Raw genomic sequence first — 15325 nt, 5'->3', positions numbered from 1 at the left:
ATGAAAACCACTATTTTCTGTTTCAATCTTTCACATAGCATCTTTAGGTTATAATAAAAAAAAAAAATCAAATCAAATCCAGATTTTGATTTCAAAGATTTATTATAAAAACTGATAATTTTTTCCCCAAAATGCAATAAATTCATGACACTTAAAAAAAAAAATGCAATTAATCCATTGAATCAATATAAAAGTTATTTTTCATATTGAAACTGTTGAAAATACACAACAAAATAAGTTGATCCACATATGACAGCCTCTGAACTCGGTCAATATCTTATTACAGGCACTGGACTAAAAATACATACAATCAGCCATCGCTAGGAAATACCTCCTGAACTTTTTTGACGGCGATCATCTGTAAAATGGCTTGGTCCTGCTCGGTTTTCGTTGACTTTGAGTAAAACAATTGAAAGTTTTTCAAAAGATCCCCAGGGGTTAACGTGTCAGCGTGACTGAAGTTTGATGCTGTCGTGTCGTGTGAAAACAAACAACAGCCGGCATTTTTCCTCCTCCCGCGTGCCTCGTCTTCTTAATCTCCTCACGTAAATGATTAGATTTCGATGGCTTACGTTTCTTCCCTACCGCAGAAACCACCACAGGTTCATCAATGCCGTCAAAATTATACACATTTTTGTTTGATTGTTGATCAAAAAGTACAAAGTAGATAGGAAAAACTAGGATGCCGGGTGTATTCAGAGCGCCGCCGTTACTGTTTACAATGCGTGGAATGGTGCGCTGTGATTGGTTGAGTGGATTTATCGCATTCTGCAGAGAAAGGAGACTGGCGTTTGTCGCGGTTTGGAAAGAAAGGGAGAAAACATGAGAGAATAACACGGCGGATATCGCATTTTACGTAAAATTTAAAAGGGACTTTTCAATACCGACCCTATACAATACTGATTTTTGCGGGAACTCAATTTTTTTTTAAATGCCGTTTATCGCGTTTTGGAACCAAACTCTTCAAATATATATAACATAGATATAGTGATTTTTGCTATTTTTAAAGCAAAAAAGTTACATATTGTCCCTTTAACTCAGATATGTAGCCTATATAGCCAATATATATTTTTGTATGGTCCTCGAATGTTTCACCAGTATCAGCCTTCTCACTGTTTGTATCACTCCGCTTGTCTGTGTTTGTGCAACTTGCATCATTAAGCCAGTAGGTGGCGACAAGTGACTGTCTTTATGAGTGAACAATTGAATTTAATTGAACTGATTAGTCCAAAAACATTGATTAACTCAGGAAAGAAACAAGTTGCTGAAACCAATCTTTAATGCTAATATATAAATTGCTCATTTGCCTCTGGACACAAAAAGATTGCACTGGTGTTTGATTGAAATGTAACATCTATGCAAAATAATCCTTGAAAGATTTCTCATTTAAGGCCATTCCTGTTTGGAATATGTGATTGTGTATTGTCAACAATAAGCAGAAACATTTTGCATTTCCATTTTGTAGTGTGGATCATTCATTTCAACATTTATCCTCATTCTCATGTTTAAGAATCTGTTATCTGCTTGACAAATAATTTGTGCTACTGCCCACTGACATGCTTTTAAAGCTATTGTTATTAAATATTACATTTTTTTGGCATTCAATCACCTTAAAATGCACATATGTAGGGAAGAGAAATCCAAATTTTCTCGGGGGAGCCCCCGAACCCCACTAACTACCTCACATTTAAATGCGCGTGTCTGTGAATGTGGGCTGGTGTGGCTACAGTGCCAGGGCTGAATTGTTTAACCAGTCTGCCCCCTGCATATAGGCCTACAATATACATTATTCTCTGTATCGAATCATGTTATCTTATTACCCGCCTCCAGCACCTGATGTTTCGGGCTTAGCCCCTGATGTTTTTAAAACCTAGAAACGCCCCTGTTAGCACCCATAATGTTTTTTAGATTTCATCCAAAAATCAATCATAATGGCATTGAATTTATGTTACAATGTGATGATGATGATTCAACATCATGCTTGCACTCAGAAAATAAAACACAACAAATATAACAGTGTAACAGTGGCTCTCCAGGACCGAACTCTAATTTGTCCTTTGAGGTCAATATGACCCAGTCGACTTTTCTTTAGTTGCAAAAATAATGGTTTCCTAAATTATCTATCTATGCACACACACAAAACTGGGCTTGATTCGGTTGTTCTGAAGGTATAAAAATAAATAAAAAATCACACTCAAGACCTTTGAAATGAAAATTGTTTTTTATTTTTCATTTGTCCCAAAAAAAACAAACAATAAATCCAGAATAAATCTGAAAATGTCCATACGTCAATGTACTAGAGCACAAATGCAATGTGGAACGAACGTGATCACTTACACACACACACGCACACACGCACACACGCACACAGGCACACAGGTGTGTTTACTTTTTAAAACTATATTATCTACAAAAATAATTCTAACCAGCAGATGAAGAATTATGCATCTCACACCAAGATCAATATCCAGAAACAACTCATATTTCATTTCAATCATCATTAATGTGTTTTTTTTTTCCATAAAAAGGTAATATTTCATATGCATGCTAATGGTGTAGCTGAGGTCTTTTGCAATAAATAGACACAAAAGTACTTGAAATCTCCCAAAACATAGCATTAATGTATAGATGAGAAGTAAACAAAAAAATGATATATTATGTGTATTATAAAAAATGTATAAAAAAAAAATCACTCTGTACATTTTTGGGGTCATATTTGGACTACATGTCAAATGCACTGAGTGTAAACAGGAAACTACAACATTTATATGTGTTAATTAATGCATTAACTATCAAACACCGGAAAAAGACTGTATGATTTGATTCTTCTGGTTTTTATGCTGGTATGGTTTCATTTATTAATATCATAATGATCACTGAGATATACTGTGTTTCAGGTATCAGTGGAGTGGAGGATCATGTGTTCATCAGTTCTGGTGAAAATGTGCGTCTGTCCTGTAATAATGCTCTTCCTGACTGCAAATCTAAAACTACATGGACCTACTCTAACAGCTTCAGACATCCAGCAACAGTTGCACTGATTACTGGAGGGATAAAGAAGAAAGACACAGAGAGACATGAGAGACTGAGTCTGGAGTCTGACTGCTCTCTGAACATCAAGAACGTCACAGAAGAAGATTATGGATCTTACATCTGCCAACAATATGTGAACGGACAGAAACAAGGACCTGATGCATGTGTTTCTCTGCATGTTCTTCATGGTAAGTTTATGATTATCTGGTCAATTTAAAAACAGCAGATTGTTAAACTCAGATGATGATTGAAGAGTCTGTGATTTGTGTCTTGTGTTCAGTGTCAGTGTCTCCATCATCATCATCATCATCATCATCATCTTCATCCTCACAGACTGAGATCAGTCCAGGCCGCTCTGTGACTCTCTCCTGTCAGTTGTATTCATATACTGGATTCTCCTGTGATGATCGGGTTCGTTCTGAGGGAGTTGAGCTGTTGTGGGTGAATCAGGCTGGTGTTGATCTGAAGACAGACTCCAGATATCAGATATTATCATCATCATCAGATCAATATCGCTGTATCATCACTCTGACTACAACACTCCAGGATGAAGATAACAACAGAGAGTGGAGATGTCGGCTTACTCACAGAAATCAACTCAAGACCTCAGTCAGATACACTGTCAAGTATTCAGGTGAGAAAACACTCTTTTCTGACAGATTTGTCAAAACTTTCACACACTGGCTCTACTCTTCCTGACGGCTTCATACGTTTGGCAATTGTAAAATATTAGTGGTCAAAGTCATAAACTGCATAAAAATCGTTATAATTTCCAATATTGTCCTCCTATGGGTCATACTAGGCTAAAATAGACTCTTCTGATTTATGCAATATTTCATGTATGACCCATGAGGGACGTCAATATTGGGAATTATAAGGATTTGTATGCAGTTTTAGGAATTCTAAGGCTTAATAATGTCATTGATTCAGGAAAGCTGAAGGTTTATGGGAAGCAGCTCACTGTGTTTCACTCTCATATAAACCAGGAATAAATGATACAGTAACATCTCTCTTCTCAACTACTGCCACTGTAAGCTGTGATGATTGAACACAAACTGCATGTCATGATCAATATGAAAATATGATGTTAATGTCCTGATGCGTCTGAACATTCATCTTCTGCAGCTCCAGTCGCTTCAACAACACTGACTCCAGTCAGAAGCTCAAACTCTGAGAAGACATCAAGCCGAACTACAGCAGCAGCTTCTACACGAGGTTCATGATCACATGATCACTGTCACACATCAACCTCGAAGGATTCCTCAATATTTGTGCATTTTAATGTTTTCATACAGGAAACGTTGTATGTTTTAGATACCGTCAGTAAGTAGATATTCAACATTTCAATGTTTCTGCAAACTTAGAAATGCAAGTGTGCTAGAAAATCACTTATAAGTTATAACATGAATATCTATGAATGAATAAAGCATCAAATAGATTTATTTTTGGTCAATGGCGATAGTCCTTCTCCTCCTGACAGCTTGAGATTGAAGTAAGAAGATAATGATGACAGACTCGTGCACATATTCATAATTTCTGTGATGTGCAGCTCAAGTATTATGTGATGATGATGTTGTGTATATGTGGCATTATGTGTTGAACTGAACTAACAGACGTGATCCACAGATCCAGGAGAAACTGAAGTCAGTGTGACTGCTGGATTATTATACAGAGGTACGACATGTTCATTTATACTGACAGCTTTATAACATTAAACTATCAGTCAGTCTGTAAAAGCTTCATCAATAACTGTTGATAGTTGAATACCCTTGACTTCAGTCATGTACAGTTTCTCTTCTTCCTCTCATGTTTCCTGCAGTGATTGTGATTATTGTTGAGATCGCAGTGTTTGCTGCTCCTACTGTGATTCTTCTTCAGATCATCTGTGCAAGAAGAGCTGGTGAGTTTTGAGCCGCACACAATCTGATGATTCACACTCATCTGATCTGGAACAATCTGCAATCATGATAAAAACACATACGAGAGGTTAGTCAATGCTTTTATTTTGCAGGGAGGAAGGACTCGAAGCACCCAGAGGAAATAGAGATGCCGACAATATTACAATAAAATACTGATGAGTTTAGAGCAAATCTGCAACAATATTTAAAATAGCAAAAACTTACAGAGGATTGTTTATCGTTTTATTTTCTTCTTCTCAGAAAACAAAGAAAAAACTCTGATCACCCTGAAGAAAGAGTGACACAATTTTTTTTACAAATACAATTTTCATTAACATCCCAGTCAACACGTTGATCTCACAGTGATCTCTCCATATGATCACAACGTGAGTCACAAGTGTAACCTCACAGCGCACTCACTGTGTGCTCATATTATGGCCACAATATGAGGTCACCCCAGCTAGAAATGTTATTGGACATGAACTTCGTTTAGACGTAAAATTTTGGTTGAAAATGAAAATTGGGTTGATGTGTTAGGCCGGCTACACACTGGCTGCGTGACACACACGTCTCAGGTGTGGAAGAAAACGTGTGCAAGCTAGAAATAGAACCCACGCCTATTTTTCACGCGACACGCAAGCGTGTTGGAAGCGTTTCCAGGCAAAATAGAATAGGAAAAGATGTTTATATGTCATTTTGACACGAATACATATTAATAAATGATATTTTGATGTTTGAAAGTCTCTAGGTTTTGACATAAATGCAGATATAAATGTAATTGAACATTCATTAACCCTCTGAGGTCTGAGCTGTTTTCTGGGCCTGGAGGTGGTCTGACATGCTCTGACATTTGTGTTTTTTTCTGTTACTAGTGACATTTTCATGGCTAAAGTCTGATTACACTGTATTTAGCACAAACTCTGCTACAATAATATATCAGCAGCATGTATGTAAAAGTTTGTAGTTTTGAGATAATGACATTTATGCGTGGTTTGTGAAAATACAAAAAAAAATTCTCACTGAAATAAGGCCATGAAACCCATACTGATTATTTCTTCACAAGACTTTTGAAAATTGTATGACATAGCCTAGAATATTTGCTCCAAAACTATGTGAAAATCACCCTGACTGCTCATTCAGATAAGACAATATATTGATTTAAAATTTCTAAGACGTGTTTTGTGTGACAAAGCCATATGCGAAAAGGCGTGATCATCTCATGAATATGTAAGGTTTTAACACCTGAGAAAGACAAAGACACTCCCCTAACTGCCCTATTAGGAGCGATTAGGCCCTGTCATTCAGAGCAACCTTGCACAAAGAATGAGGAGATTTAAAAAAGAATGGCTTTTAGATTGTTTGGATTTATTTACAGCACAACACAATCCAAAAATACAAATGACAAAAGAGCACATTGAAAACAATGATCCAAAGACAGAGACCTTTGTGCCATTCCTAAAAACATTGTACATACCTTTAATTTCCAAGGTGTTTGATTTTCACTTTACCATGTTCATGTACAGAGACTCATGTGAATGTTGAAGTCTGTTTGGTGCATTTTTCCTTTCAAACGCAATCGCGCTCCAAAATATGATACTCAAACCCACAGCGCGCTCCAAAATATGATACTCAAACCCACAGCGCGCTCCAAAATATGATACATTCAAACGCCATCGCGCTCCAAAATATTAAACATTATGGTTATACATATCTACTGTATGTTTGAGCAGATATCCACAAACAGTATTTATCAGGAAACACGGGTCTAAATAGTATAATATTCACCATATATCTAGCAACAGTTCAACTGCAATGTGAAGTTTATGCAACAATACCATAAACTAATAAGTAAGAATTTCTTACCTTACATCTTTCTTGTCTTCAAATCGCGTTCTTCTTCTTCTGGGGGTAAATCCAATGTAAGCTCAGACGTGTCTTCCAAACTCGACGAAAAGCAGAGACTTGTGAAGTGTTTTGGTGTTTTGTGTTTGAGGTAACGAGGGCGTTCGCGTCCCATGTGGAGATTTGCATGTGAATCTCTTTTGCGCGAGTGGGCGTGGCCAAATTAAAAGTAATTAGCAAGCGTTTGAGATACTGGACATCCTGTTGGTTTTATACAAATTACTTAAACAGAGAATATTTGTTTTCAGTTTGAATCCGATCATTTAAAAGTACACACTTAAATGTGTATAAAGGTGTATGGCTCATAAATGTGTGAGAAGGATTCGCTGAGTTTTGTTTCAGTTTATAGACGTGCTCAAGAAAAAAAAGTTCACCGCGACGGAGAGGCAGAACGCACACCCTGTTTATTTTCTTTATTTTACAAAAGCACAATGTTTTGATTTGATTGTAAGTGGACACATACAAAAGTAGAAATATCACAGATTATTTTTTTATATTTCTTTTTTCTGTATAACCATAAATGACGGAGTAATTTAAGTTTATGTTGCTGCTATGTGAAAAAAATCCAGCAAAACGCGGGGGCGCGTTTCTCGACCTCAGCGGGTTAAACAACTCCACAAACAGCATTACCAGCTTCACTTATTACTAACCAGATTTACTTTATTTCTGTCATGTGTGTGGAAAAGTTCTTATTGAGATTAACAGAGGTTTAGATGTTGATGACTTTTTAATGATAATAGTTTGGTTTGATGTCATCGTTATGGTGATCAGTGTTACTGTTACATTACTTGGTCAGTTTGACTCTTGATGTTTTAATGTTAGTTTTTCTCTGGCTGCTGGAACTGTGTGTTATGGCAAGAACAGTAAGAGGAAATGTGATCAGATGATGTCATCTTGTTGATGATGACGATAATGATATAATCATCATGTAGTGCTCTGATCAGCTGATCTCTTCTAGACTGTCATGTGTGTTATTAATTTCATATAATTGATTATAGTAATGTTTCTACAGTATGACATCCAAAAGTGTTTTAATAAAATAAACTGTATAACTGCTAATCAAGGTCTTCATGATTATTTCAACATCAAACTCTGAGAAGAAATCAAGCCGAACTACAGCAGCAGCTTCTAAGGTTCATGATCACATGATCACTGTCACACATCATCAGTCTCTCGCTTCAGTGGTTTGCACTGGCTCACACAGACTGGTTTATCATCACAAATATTATCTTTAATATTTTAATAAAAAAGCTCTTTAAATAGATTTGTCAGATTATGACATTTTGATACATGTCTTGTACAGTTTGTTGTCAGAATCAGAATCAGAAACAGCTTTATTGACAGGTATGTTTGCACATACGAGGAATTTGTTTTGGTGACAGAAGCTTCCACAGTACAAACAGAATAACAGTGACAGGACACAGATAATACAAATAATAAAAATAATAAAAATAAAATTAGTAAAATACACAATATACAAAAAATAGATTAAAAAAAACAACAAAAAAACACAATATACAAAAAAATAGACAATAGATGGTATGTACAGGTATATATGAACAACTGCAAAGACATGTAAATAAGAAGCCTGGTGTATTAAATAAATAAATGTATAAATAGTGTTTAAATATTGCACATGTTTATTGCTAAGTGGAGGCATTAACTGTTCATGAGGTGGATTGCCTGAGGGAAGAAACTGTTCCTGTGCCTGGCCGTTCTGGTGCTCAGAGCTCTGTAGAGCCGACCAGACGACAACAGTTCAAAGAGGAAGTGGCGCTGGTCTACTCTTTTGCTACACACTCAAAAGTATGTACTTTTTCTTTACAAAAGGAGTACATACTTTTAAGGGCGTAGTATAAGCAGGCGAGTTGGGACGCAGCATAAGTCTAATAAATCACAGAAATTTATGTTAATGGCAGGGAAAGAGTTAATTTGACCCCTGGGTGTGAGGGGTCCAGGGTGATTCTGCCAGCTCTTTACTCACTCTGGATGAGGACAGTTCTTGGAGAGTGGGGAAGGGTGTACCAGTGATTCGCTCAGCAGACTATCCACTGTAGTCTTCTGAGATCTGATAGCTGAGCTGAACCAGACAGTTCGAGAAGTGCAGAGGATTCAGTGACTGCAGAGGATACTTGTGTCCTCTGACAGGTTGAACAGGGAGTGCAGGGGGTTTCTCCTAAAGTCCACGATCATCTCCACTGTTTTGAGTGTGTTAAGCTCAAGGTTGTTATAACTGCACCAGACAGCCAGCTGTTCAACCTCCAGTCTGTAAGGAGACTCATGGAAAAAACCCAGTCTGTTGGCACCGACTTTTCAACTCAAAATCATGAATAATGAAATGAATCGTGATGCTCATGTATAACTTTGCTCTGGTGGACCATAAATCTGAAGTTGCTGCAAAATACTGTACATCTCGCAGTTCCGTTTCAATTGCTCACCCAACACTTGTTGTACAGAGCAGGTATTGCAACATGTGAAAAATAATTATGAGAGGGCATGCAATAGCGCTTATCAAGGGTTTTAATCAGTTTTTTAAAGCCATCTTTTTCAACAGTGGTCACGGGAGCCATATCTTTTGCCAGGTGAAATGCTATTGCATCTGTAATTTCTTTGAGCCTGAGGGAGTTTGATGGGTATGGTGTTGTGTTGAATTGCGTTGCTTTTCTAGACGTTTGTTTCGTCTGGCCGCTGGTACTTTGTGATTGAGCAGTTTTGTTTTTAATCATCTCATTTCAGGAGATTAATGCATCTAGCTCAAGCACATCTGGCTCTCGCAATACCCGATGAGACGTCATTAATACAAATACAATGCTAATACAATACTAAATCAGATATGTACTATAACATTACGATGTCCAGCAATCTATTTAAATAGTACATTGGGGTTGATTTGTCGTTCAATGAGATCTAATATATGTTGTAAGTGTAGAGAATTTTCGCCTGAATAAATACATAGATCCGACAATGTTAAATGTGTACTTTAATGGTCCAGTGGTAGAACTTTTGCCAAGCGTGTCAGAGGTTACGGGTTCTAATCCACATTCGTATGTTTTTTGCATTTTTTTCATCAAACCCGAATATGTTCATCACTGGTTGTATATTAAGCACGGATGCGTTTGTGTGCATTTTGTTTTGTGATTTTACCAGAACGAATAGAGAGTCTCTGCTAGGGGTGTGAACCTACACTGGTTCGATTACGATTATCATGTCATCGATTCAGTTCAATTCGATATCACGATGCACTGCATCCTCAATTAATACAATTAATACAAATTAATTAATCAATACAATTAATCAGTGTATTATGTTACCATTAAAGATGCACGCATCAACCGTCGCCGAATCTGCTGTTGAAGGTGACGATCATCCATTTATAATCACGCGTAACAACACAGAATAATTGTAATTTGACCATCGGGTGCGGATACTTAAATCAGAGAAAATGATTGGGGCGGGTGGATGATTTGTTTTTGGCTGCGGATTCGGCGTTGGAGCTCATCCGCTGACTCTAAAGCAGTCAGACTCTGCCAGGCGTTAACAGCTCGGGGTGAAAATCGTGGTTTATCAAGTTAGTGGTATTACCTCCTGCATATTATATTTGTGCATGACATGAGCGCACACAGTGCGTGTCTTCTGCAGGTCGTGCTTACCAGGTTGTTCATAAAAGCCGAAATGTGCCCAGATGTAGGCTTCTAAAGTAGTTGGATCACTTTTAATTCCTCGCACTCGCGTCTCACCTCCCTCTGCCACTGTATGCTACCGCGACAAAGCACGTACGTGACAAATGACGTCAGAAAAGCGTCAGTACATTATAATCGGTTATGGTCTATTACTGAACCGATACCGAATCGTCCTCGTCTGCATCGCGATGCATCGTAGAAACGATTAATTTCAACACCCCTGGTCTCCGCAACGGCGTTAAGCGATAGATTGAAGCGCGGGTCTGTGTGAAGACTGTGAGCGAGCCACAAGAGAACAAACTGTATCCGCTCCACTGATATCAGCGGCAACAAGGACTTTGTTCACTTGATTTCAATAGCAACACATTTTAGCGCTAGATCGCCTCTTATTTAACAGACGAACTAAATGAATGCTCTGCTAGTTAACTGGAGATGTTTTATTTATTTGTATTGATACATACAAATTTTAAAAAGTGGTGGGGACAAAATGGACCCTGGCAAAAAGTGATGGGGACATATCACACCCGTCCCACCCGCCCCACCCACAAATTACGCCTATGCCTATGCCTCCACCGAAGACCATTTCTGACCCAGGAAAAACCCTGGTATGGTAGTTTTGAGATTGTTGTTTTGTGAAGTTGTTACATGGTATTTTAGCATGCTCTCTAAATTCATGACTTTTATCACACACAAAAATAAACCACTTGCTGATTCACTTCTCCCAGCCTAGATTTCGGCCCAAAAATTGCAGATTGCATTAAATAATCGTTTTAGCTAATTGTATATCAGTGAGGGTTAGGAATTGTTGGGAACCAGTATTGTACAATTTTAGAAAATCATTTTAGGGACAAAAACCACATAAACCTGAAAAATGTTTATGGAGTAAAGAAATTTCTCTAAACTGTATAATTATTGAAAAAAAAAAGTTCAGTAATTCAATGACCCATTACCAATGATTCCTCTATTATACTATGCAGTGGCATTCAGTTACGCTGTACTATTTATTTTCCCTTGCAGGAAAGTTGAGATGTGCATTCCCTGATTTGGACTTGCAACAAACTCTCAAATGAGCGAAAACTTAGCAGCAGTGACATATACAGATGTTTTACTAATTTAAACTAATAAAAGTATTGTCTACATAATTATATAGTTGCCATTTCATTCTTTGTGTTATTGTGCTTTTACCCTAGTTTGTAGGGTATAGAGATGTTTGTGAACAGTCATGGTATGTGTTGTGAATAAATGTTAAAATCTAATACAAGAAGTGTATTTGATGTCACATAACATGACTGACTGTAGCAATTTACCTTGTATATCAACATGTCACCATTAAAGCCTTGTCTTGCATGTCTACTATATCTTCAGATTATGACTAGTATGCAAGTAATATCACAGGTTTATCCTGGACAAACAACTTTTCTAGCAGGAATACTATAGAATGTTGGGGTTTCAGCCAGTCCTGCAGGGGGCGCAATGCAGCAGAGCCAGCAGAAGGACTGTCGATGTCGAGGCCATGAGGCCTAGCATCCTTTGAAGGTTCTGAGAGGGCAACGGGCCCCTACTCTGAACGAAGTCAAAAGCCGCTGAATGGTCTGAGCGCGCTCGGGTGTCGGCCAAACCTTTAGCCAAAGTCTTACTGCACCCTAGAAGATTCTCTGACTGGGGAGCAGTGAGCTCTTGGTTACGTTGATTCTGAGTCCTAGGCATCCCAAATGGCTGAGGAGCACAGATCTGAGAGAGTTTAATTCCGCCTATGACTGGGCCAGAATGAGCCAGTCATCGAGGTAGTTGAGGATGTGCATTCCCTTGTGTCTCAGGGGAAAAACACCGCACCCATGCACTTCTTAAACATGTGTGGTGCCAGAGACAGTCCAATGGTAAGACTGTATACTGGTTTGCAACCCATTCGAATGCAAACCTCAAGAACGGTTTGTGAAGGGGGGCAATCTGGATATGAAAGTGTGCATCTTTCAGATCCACTGAGAAAAAACAAGCCCCTGGGCATACTAGCGCGAGGATTCGATTCAGAGTTAGCATCTTGAACTGCCATTTCGTGAGGACGTAGTTCAGATGTCTGAGGTCTGGGATTGGCCTGATGCCGCCATCCTTCTTGGGAACGAGGAAGTAACGGCCATAGAAGCCTGACAGCATTTTCGCCAGTAAGCTCAGTACTTCAGTGCGGAGGACATGAGCCACGTTGCTCTTCACTGAAGCATTGACTTTACCCGCAAAGCGGGGTGGTCTGTGAGCGAATTGGAGCGAGTAACCTCATGTCATCATGTCCAGAACCCATTTTGACACACCGGGGATAGCTTTCCCATTTTAGACATTTTGATTATTTACGAGAAGACCGTTTTCAAAAACTTGACACCTGATGTTAACAAGCAGAATCACTGAAGGAGAAAATCACACCGTTATGGTGATCAGTGTTTGCTTTAGTCGGGCCCTTGACTTTTTAATGTACCCTTATTTTAACACTTTTGAGTGTGGTCTAAGATAAATTCCCAGGAGAGTTAATTTAACACTGGAGTTTTTGCTGTGTATATATAGATGAAGTGTGATCTTGACGCATCTGTCAGTGAAATACTTCTGGAGGTTGTTAATTTGTGGTTTCACAAGCACAAACTTAGTAGCCTAATAAAAGCTTCATGGTACACACACACATATAGCAACACAATATGTTAGTGATGTGATGGGAAAAAAAGTGTAAAAAAACAAAACAAAAATAGACATAAAAATGACCCTGAGGACACTGTATTGGGTCACTTAAAAATAACTATATTTTATTATGTTGAATTTGTTTTCTCTGACAAATAATCAGTAGCTACAATAGCTGGCCTTCCATCCAAACTTAAAGTTTATAAATTTTGCGTTTCCATCACTCGTTTCTGATGCGATACTTCAAAATATGCATAAAAACAGGGTGATGGAAACATAGCTAATGAGAGGATAAATATATGTTTGTATTGATTTGTGTGGAACTGTTCATTCAAAGCACTTTGTTCAGTGTCAAACATAACACTTCTTTATGGACTTGGTTGGTTTCTGGACGCCACTGTACAGTTCAGCTCACTTTCTGATCCAGAGCTTTTCAAAGTCAACACAGTTTTACACCAGAGATCTTTCTGATCGCTTCTTCAGCTGTATCATAGAGTCAGGACTAAACACTCAGCTGATGAGATCAGAGGAAGTAACCAACCAGAGGAGGAGCTGATGATGTTTAAAGGAAGAGCTGTAACTATATATAATGAAGAGGAAGACTGACAGAAACACAAAATGGCTGATAAGTGTGATCTGTGTCTGCTGGGACTGATCATTCTCGCTTCACTTCTCACAGGTAAAGAAATCTGTATTTTCTCTAAAGACATTTAGTGGAATTAGTCTGGAAAGAGTTTATTCTTGCACACATTCACGGTGTGATCTCAGAGTTGTGTATTGATACACACAGATCATACTGTATTATTCCTGATACTGGACATAGTGTCACTCAAACATCTGATGATGAAGAATTATCTTCATATTAAGAGTGTAACGCCCGTTTCACACATACTCCGTGTGCATATTTTTTTCCGCACCCATGTTAACAGGTTAGAGCTTTCAAACTTCATGTGGATGCGGTCCGGCAATCCGTTCGAGGTAGCGATCGTTTTCGCACCGAGTCTAATTTTGCTGTGCTGCACGCGCTGAATTAAAATGAGTCAAAATGAACACAGATTGACATGAAAATGTAGTAATCTCACCATAAATCATCTCATTCGTGGATGTGGAAAAACAAGTCCTTTATTGTATTAAAATTTAAATGCAAAAGAAAAGGCATGAGTCGGCGTTTTTTGTCAATTTTAAGTTTTAATTTAAAATGTTTGCGACTTTAATATAAGTAGGCTACATGGTTAATATTTTACCACTTGCTTGAGCAACTTTATATATATAAAGTAGCATTGAATAATACGTTGTTTAAATTGTGTTTAAACGTCTATTAAAGAGTGTATATGTGTACAAAGAGAATCGCAATGCTGACAAAACTTGTGTTTGTGGCACAGCCGCGGATCAGTTACTGTATGCATATGTGAAAGCACTACACACTGCAAATGGAGTATGTGTGAAACGGGCGTAAGGGTGGATTTCCTGCAGAGGTTCAAGCTGCAAGACTGCCGAATGACTAAAGAAAAGTTGTCAGCAAGATGGTAGAAAACTGTACATTTCTTGTCTATTCCACCCACTGCTACTTATACCAACGACGGAAATAAGCGCAGTTACAATAGATTAATATGTGGGAGAGCGTTGCTATAGAGAGTGATGATATTGTATTGCAATATGTAGCACTTCAAAGTCAATACCAAATCAAAACTGTTTAGAACATTATTTGTAATTGAAATGGTTTAATGACAAAATATGGTTATAGTTATACTTACAATAGTTACAAAATAGATGTATGAGATGATGATAACTTATACCATTAATCTTACCCAGCATGTACATGTTTCCTGAGAGAGAGAGAGAGAGAGAGAGAGAGAGAGAGAGAGAGAGAGAGAGAGAGAGAGAGAGAGTAAGAGAGAGAGAGAGAGAGAGAGTGAGTGAGAGTAAGAGACAAAGAAAAGAGGAAGTAAAGAGAGAGAGAGAGAGAGAGAGAGAGAGAGAGAGAGAGCCCTAAGAACTATCAACTATTTTCTCTCAAAATGCCGGCGGAGCTGCAGTGAGTTGTTCTAAACCTTTCTTTTTAGTGAACTCTGTGTACACAATGTTTTTGGTCTCAATCTCAATTTCTTATAGCTTTCTTATTTCTTTCAATTCAATTTTTTTTAGAATTTCTAT

At 38.0% G+C, this 15325-nt stretch overlaps 3 protein-coding genes and 1 long non-coding RNA gene across 4 annotated transcripts in view; 1 reads left to right on the top strand and 3 right to left on the bottom strand.

Moving 5' to 3' along the window:
- Positions 1–15325, bottom strand: part of LOC309498939 (uncharacterized protein) — a 259849-nt gene that overhangs the window by 38092 nt on the left and 206432 nt on the right. The window lies entirely within an intron of this gene.
- Positions 1–15325, bottom strand: part of LOC309514142 (uncharacterized protein) — a gene marked incomplete at both ends in the record, with an annotated part of 73425 nt that overhangs the window by 16340 nt on the left and 41760 nt on the right. The window lies entirely within an intron of this gene.
- Positions 2851–5565, top strand: LOC309502139 (uncharacterized protein). Its single transcript, XM_082174402.1, has 5 exons — positions 2851–3221; positions 3314–3667; positions 4660–4707; positions 4853–4933; positions 5045–5565. Exons 1-5 carry the CDS (start codon positions 2870–2872, stop codon positions 5098–5100), a joined length of 891 nt encoding a protein of 296 aa, XP_082030528.1. The 5' UTR covers positions 2851–2869; the 3' UTR covers positions 5101–5565.
- LOC309503614 lies at positions 5193–7958 on the bottom strand. The gene is made up of 2 exons (XR_014207779.1): positions 7444–7958; positions 5193–5726 (listed from the first exon to the last, which is right to left on the bottom strand). It is a non-coding gene; the product is annotated as an uncharacterized lncRNA (long non-coding RNA).

The sequence above is a fragment of the Leuciscus leuciscus genome, assembly GCF_965113295.1.
Source record: "Leuciscus leuciscus genome assembly, chromosome: 1".
In the NCBI taxonomy this organism is placed as follows: Eukaryota; Metazoa; Chordata; class Actinopteri; order Cypriniformes; family Leuciscidae; genus Leuciscus; species Leuciscus leuciscus.
This window is presented reverse-complemented; position numbering and strand designations above follow the sequence as displayed.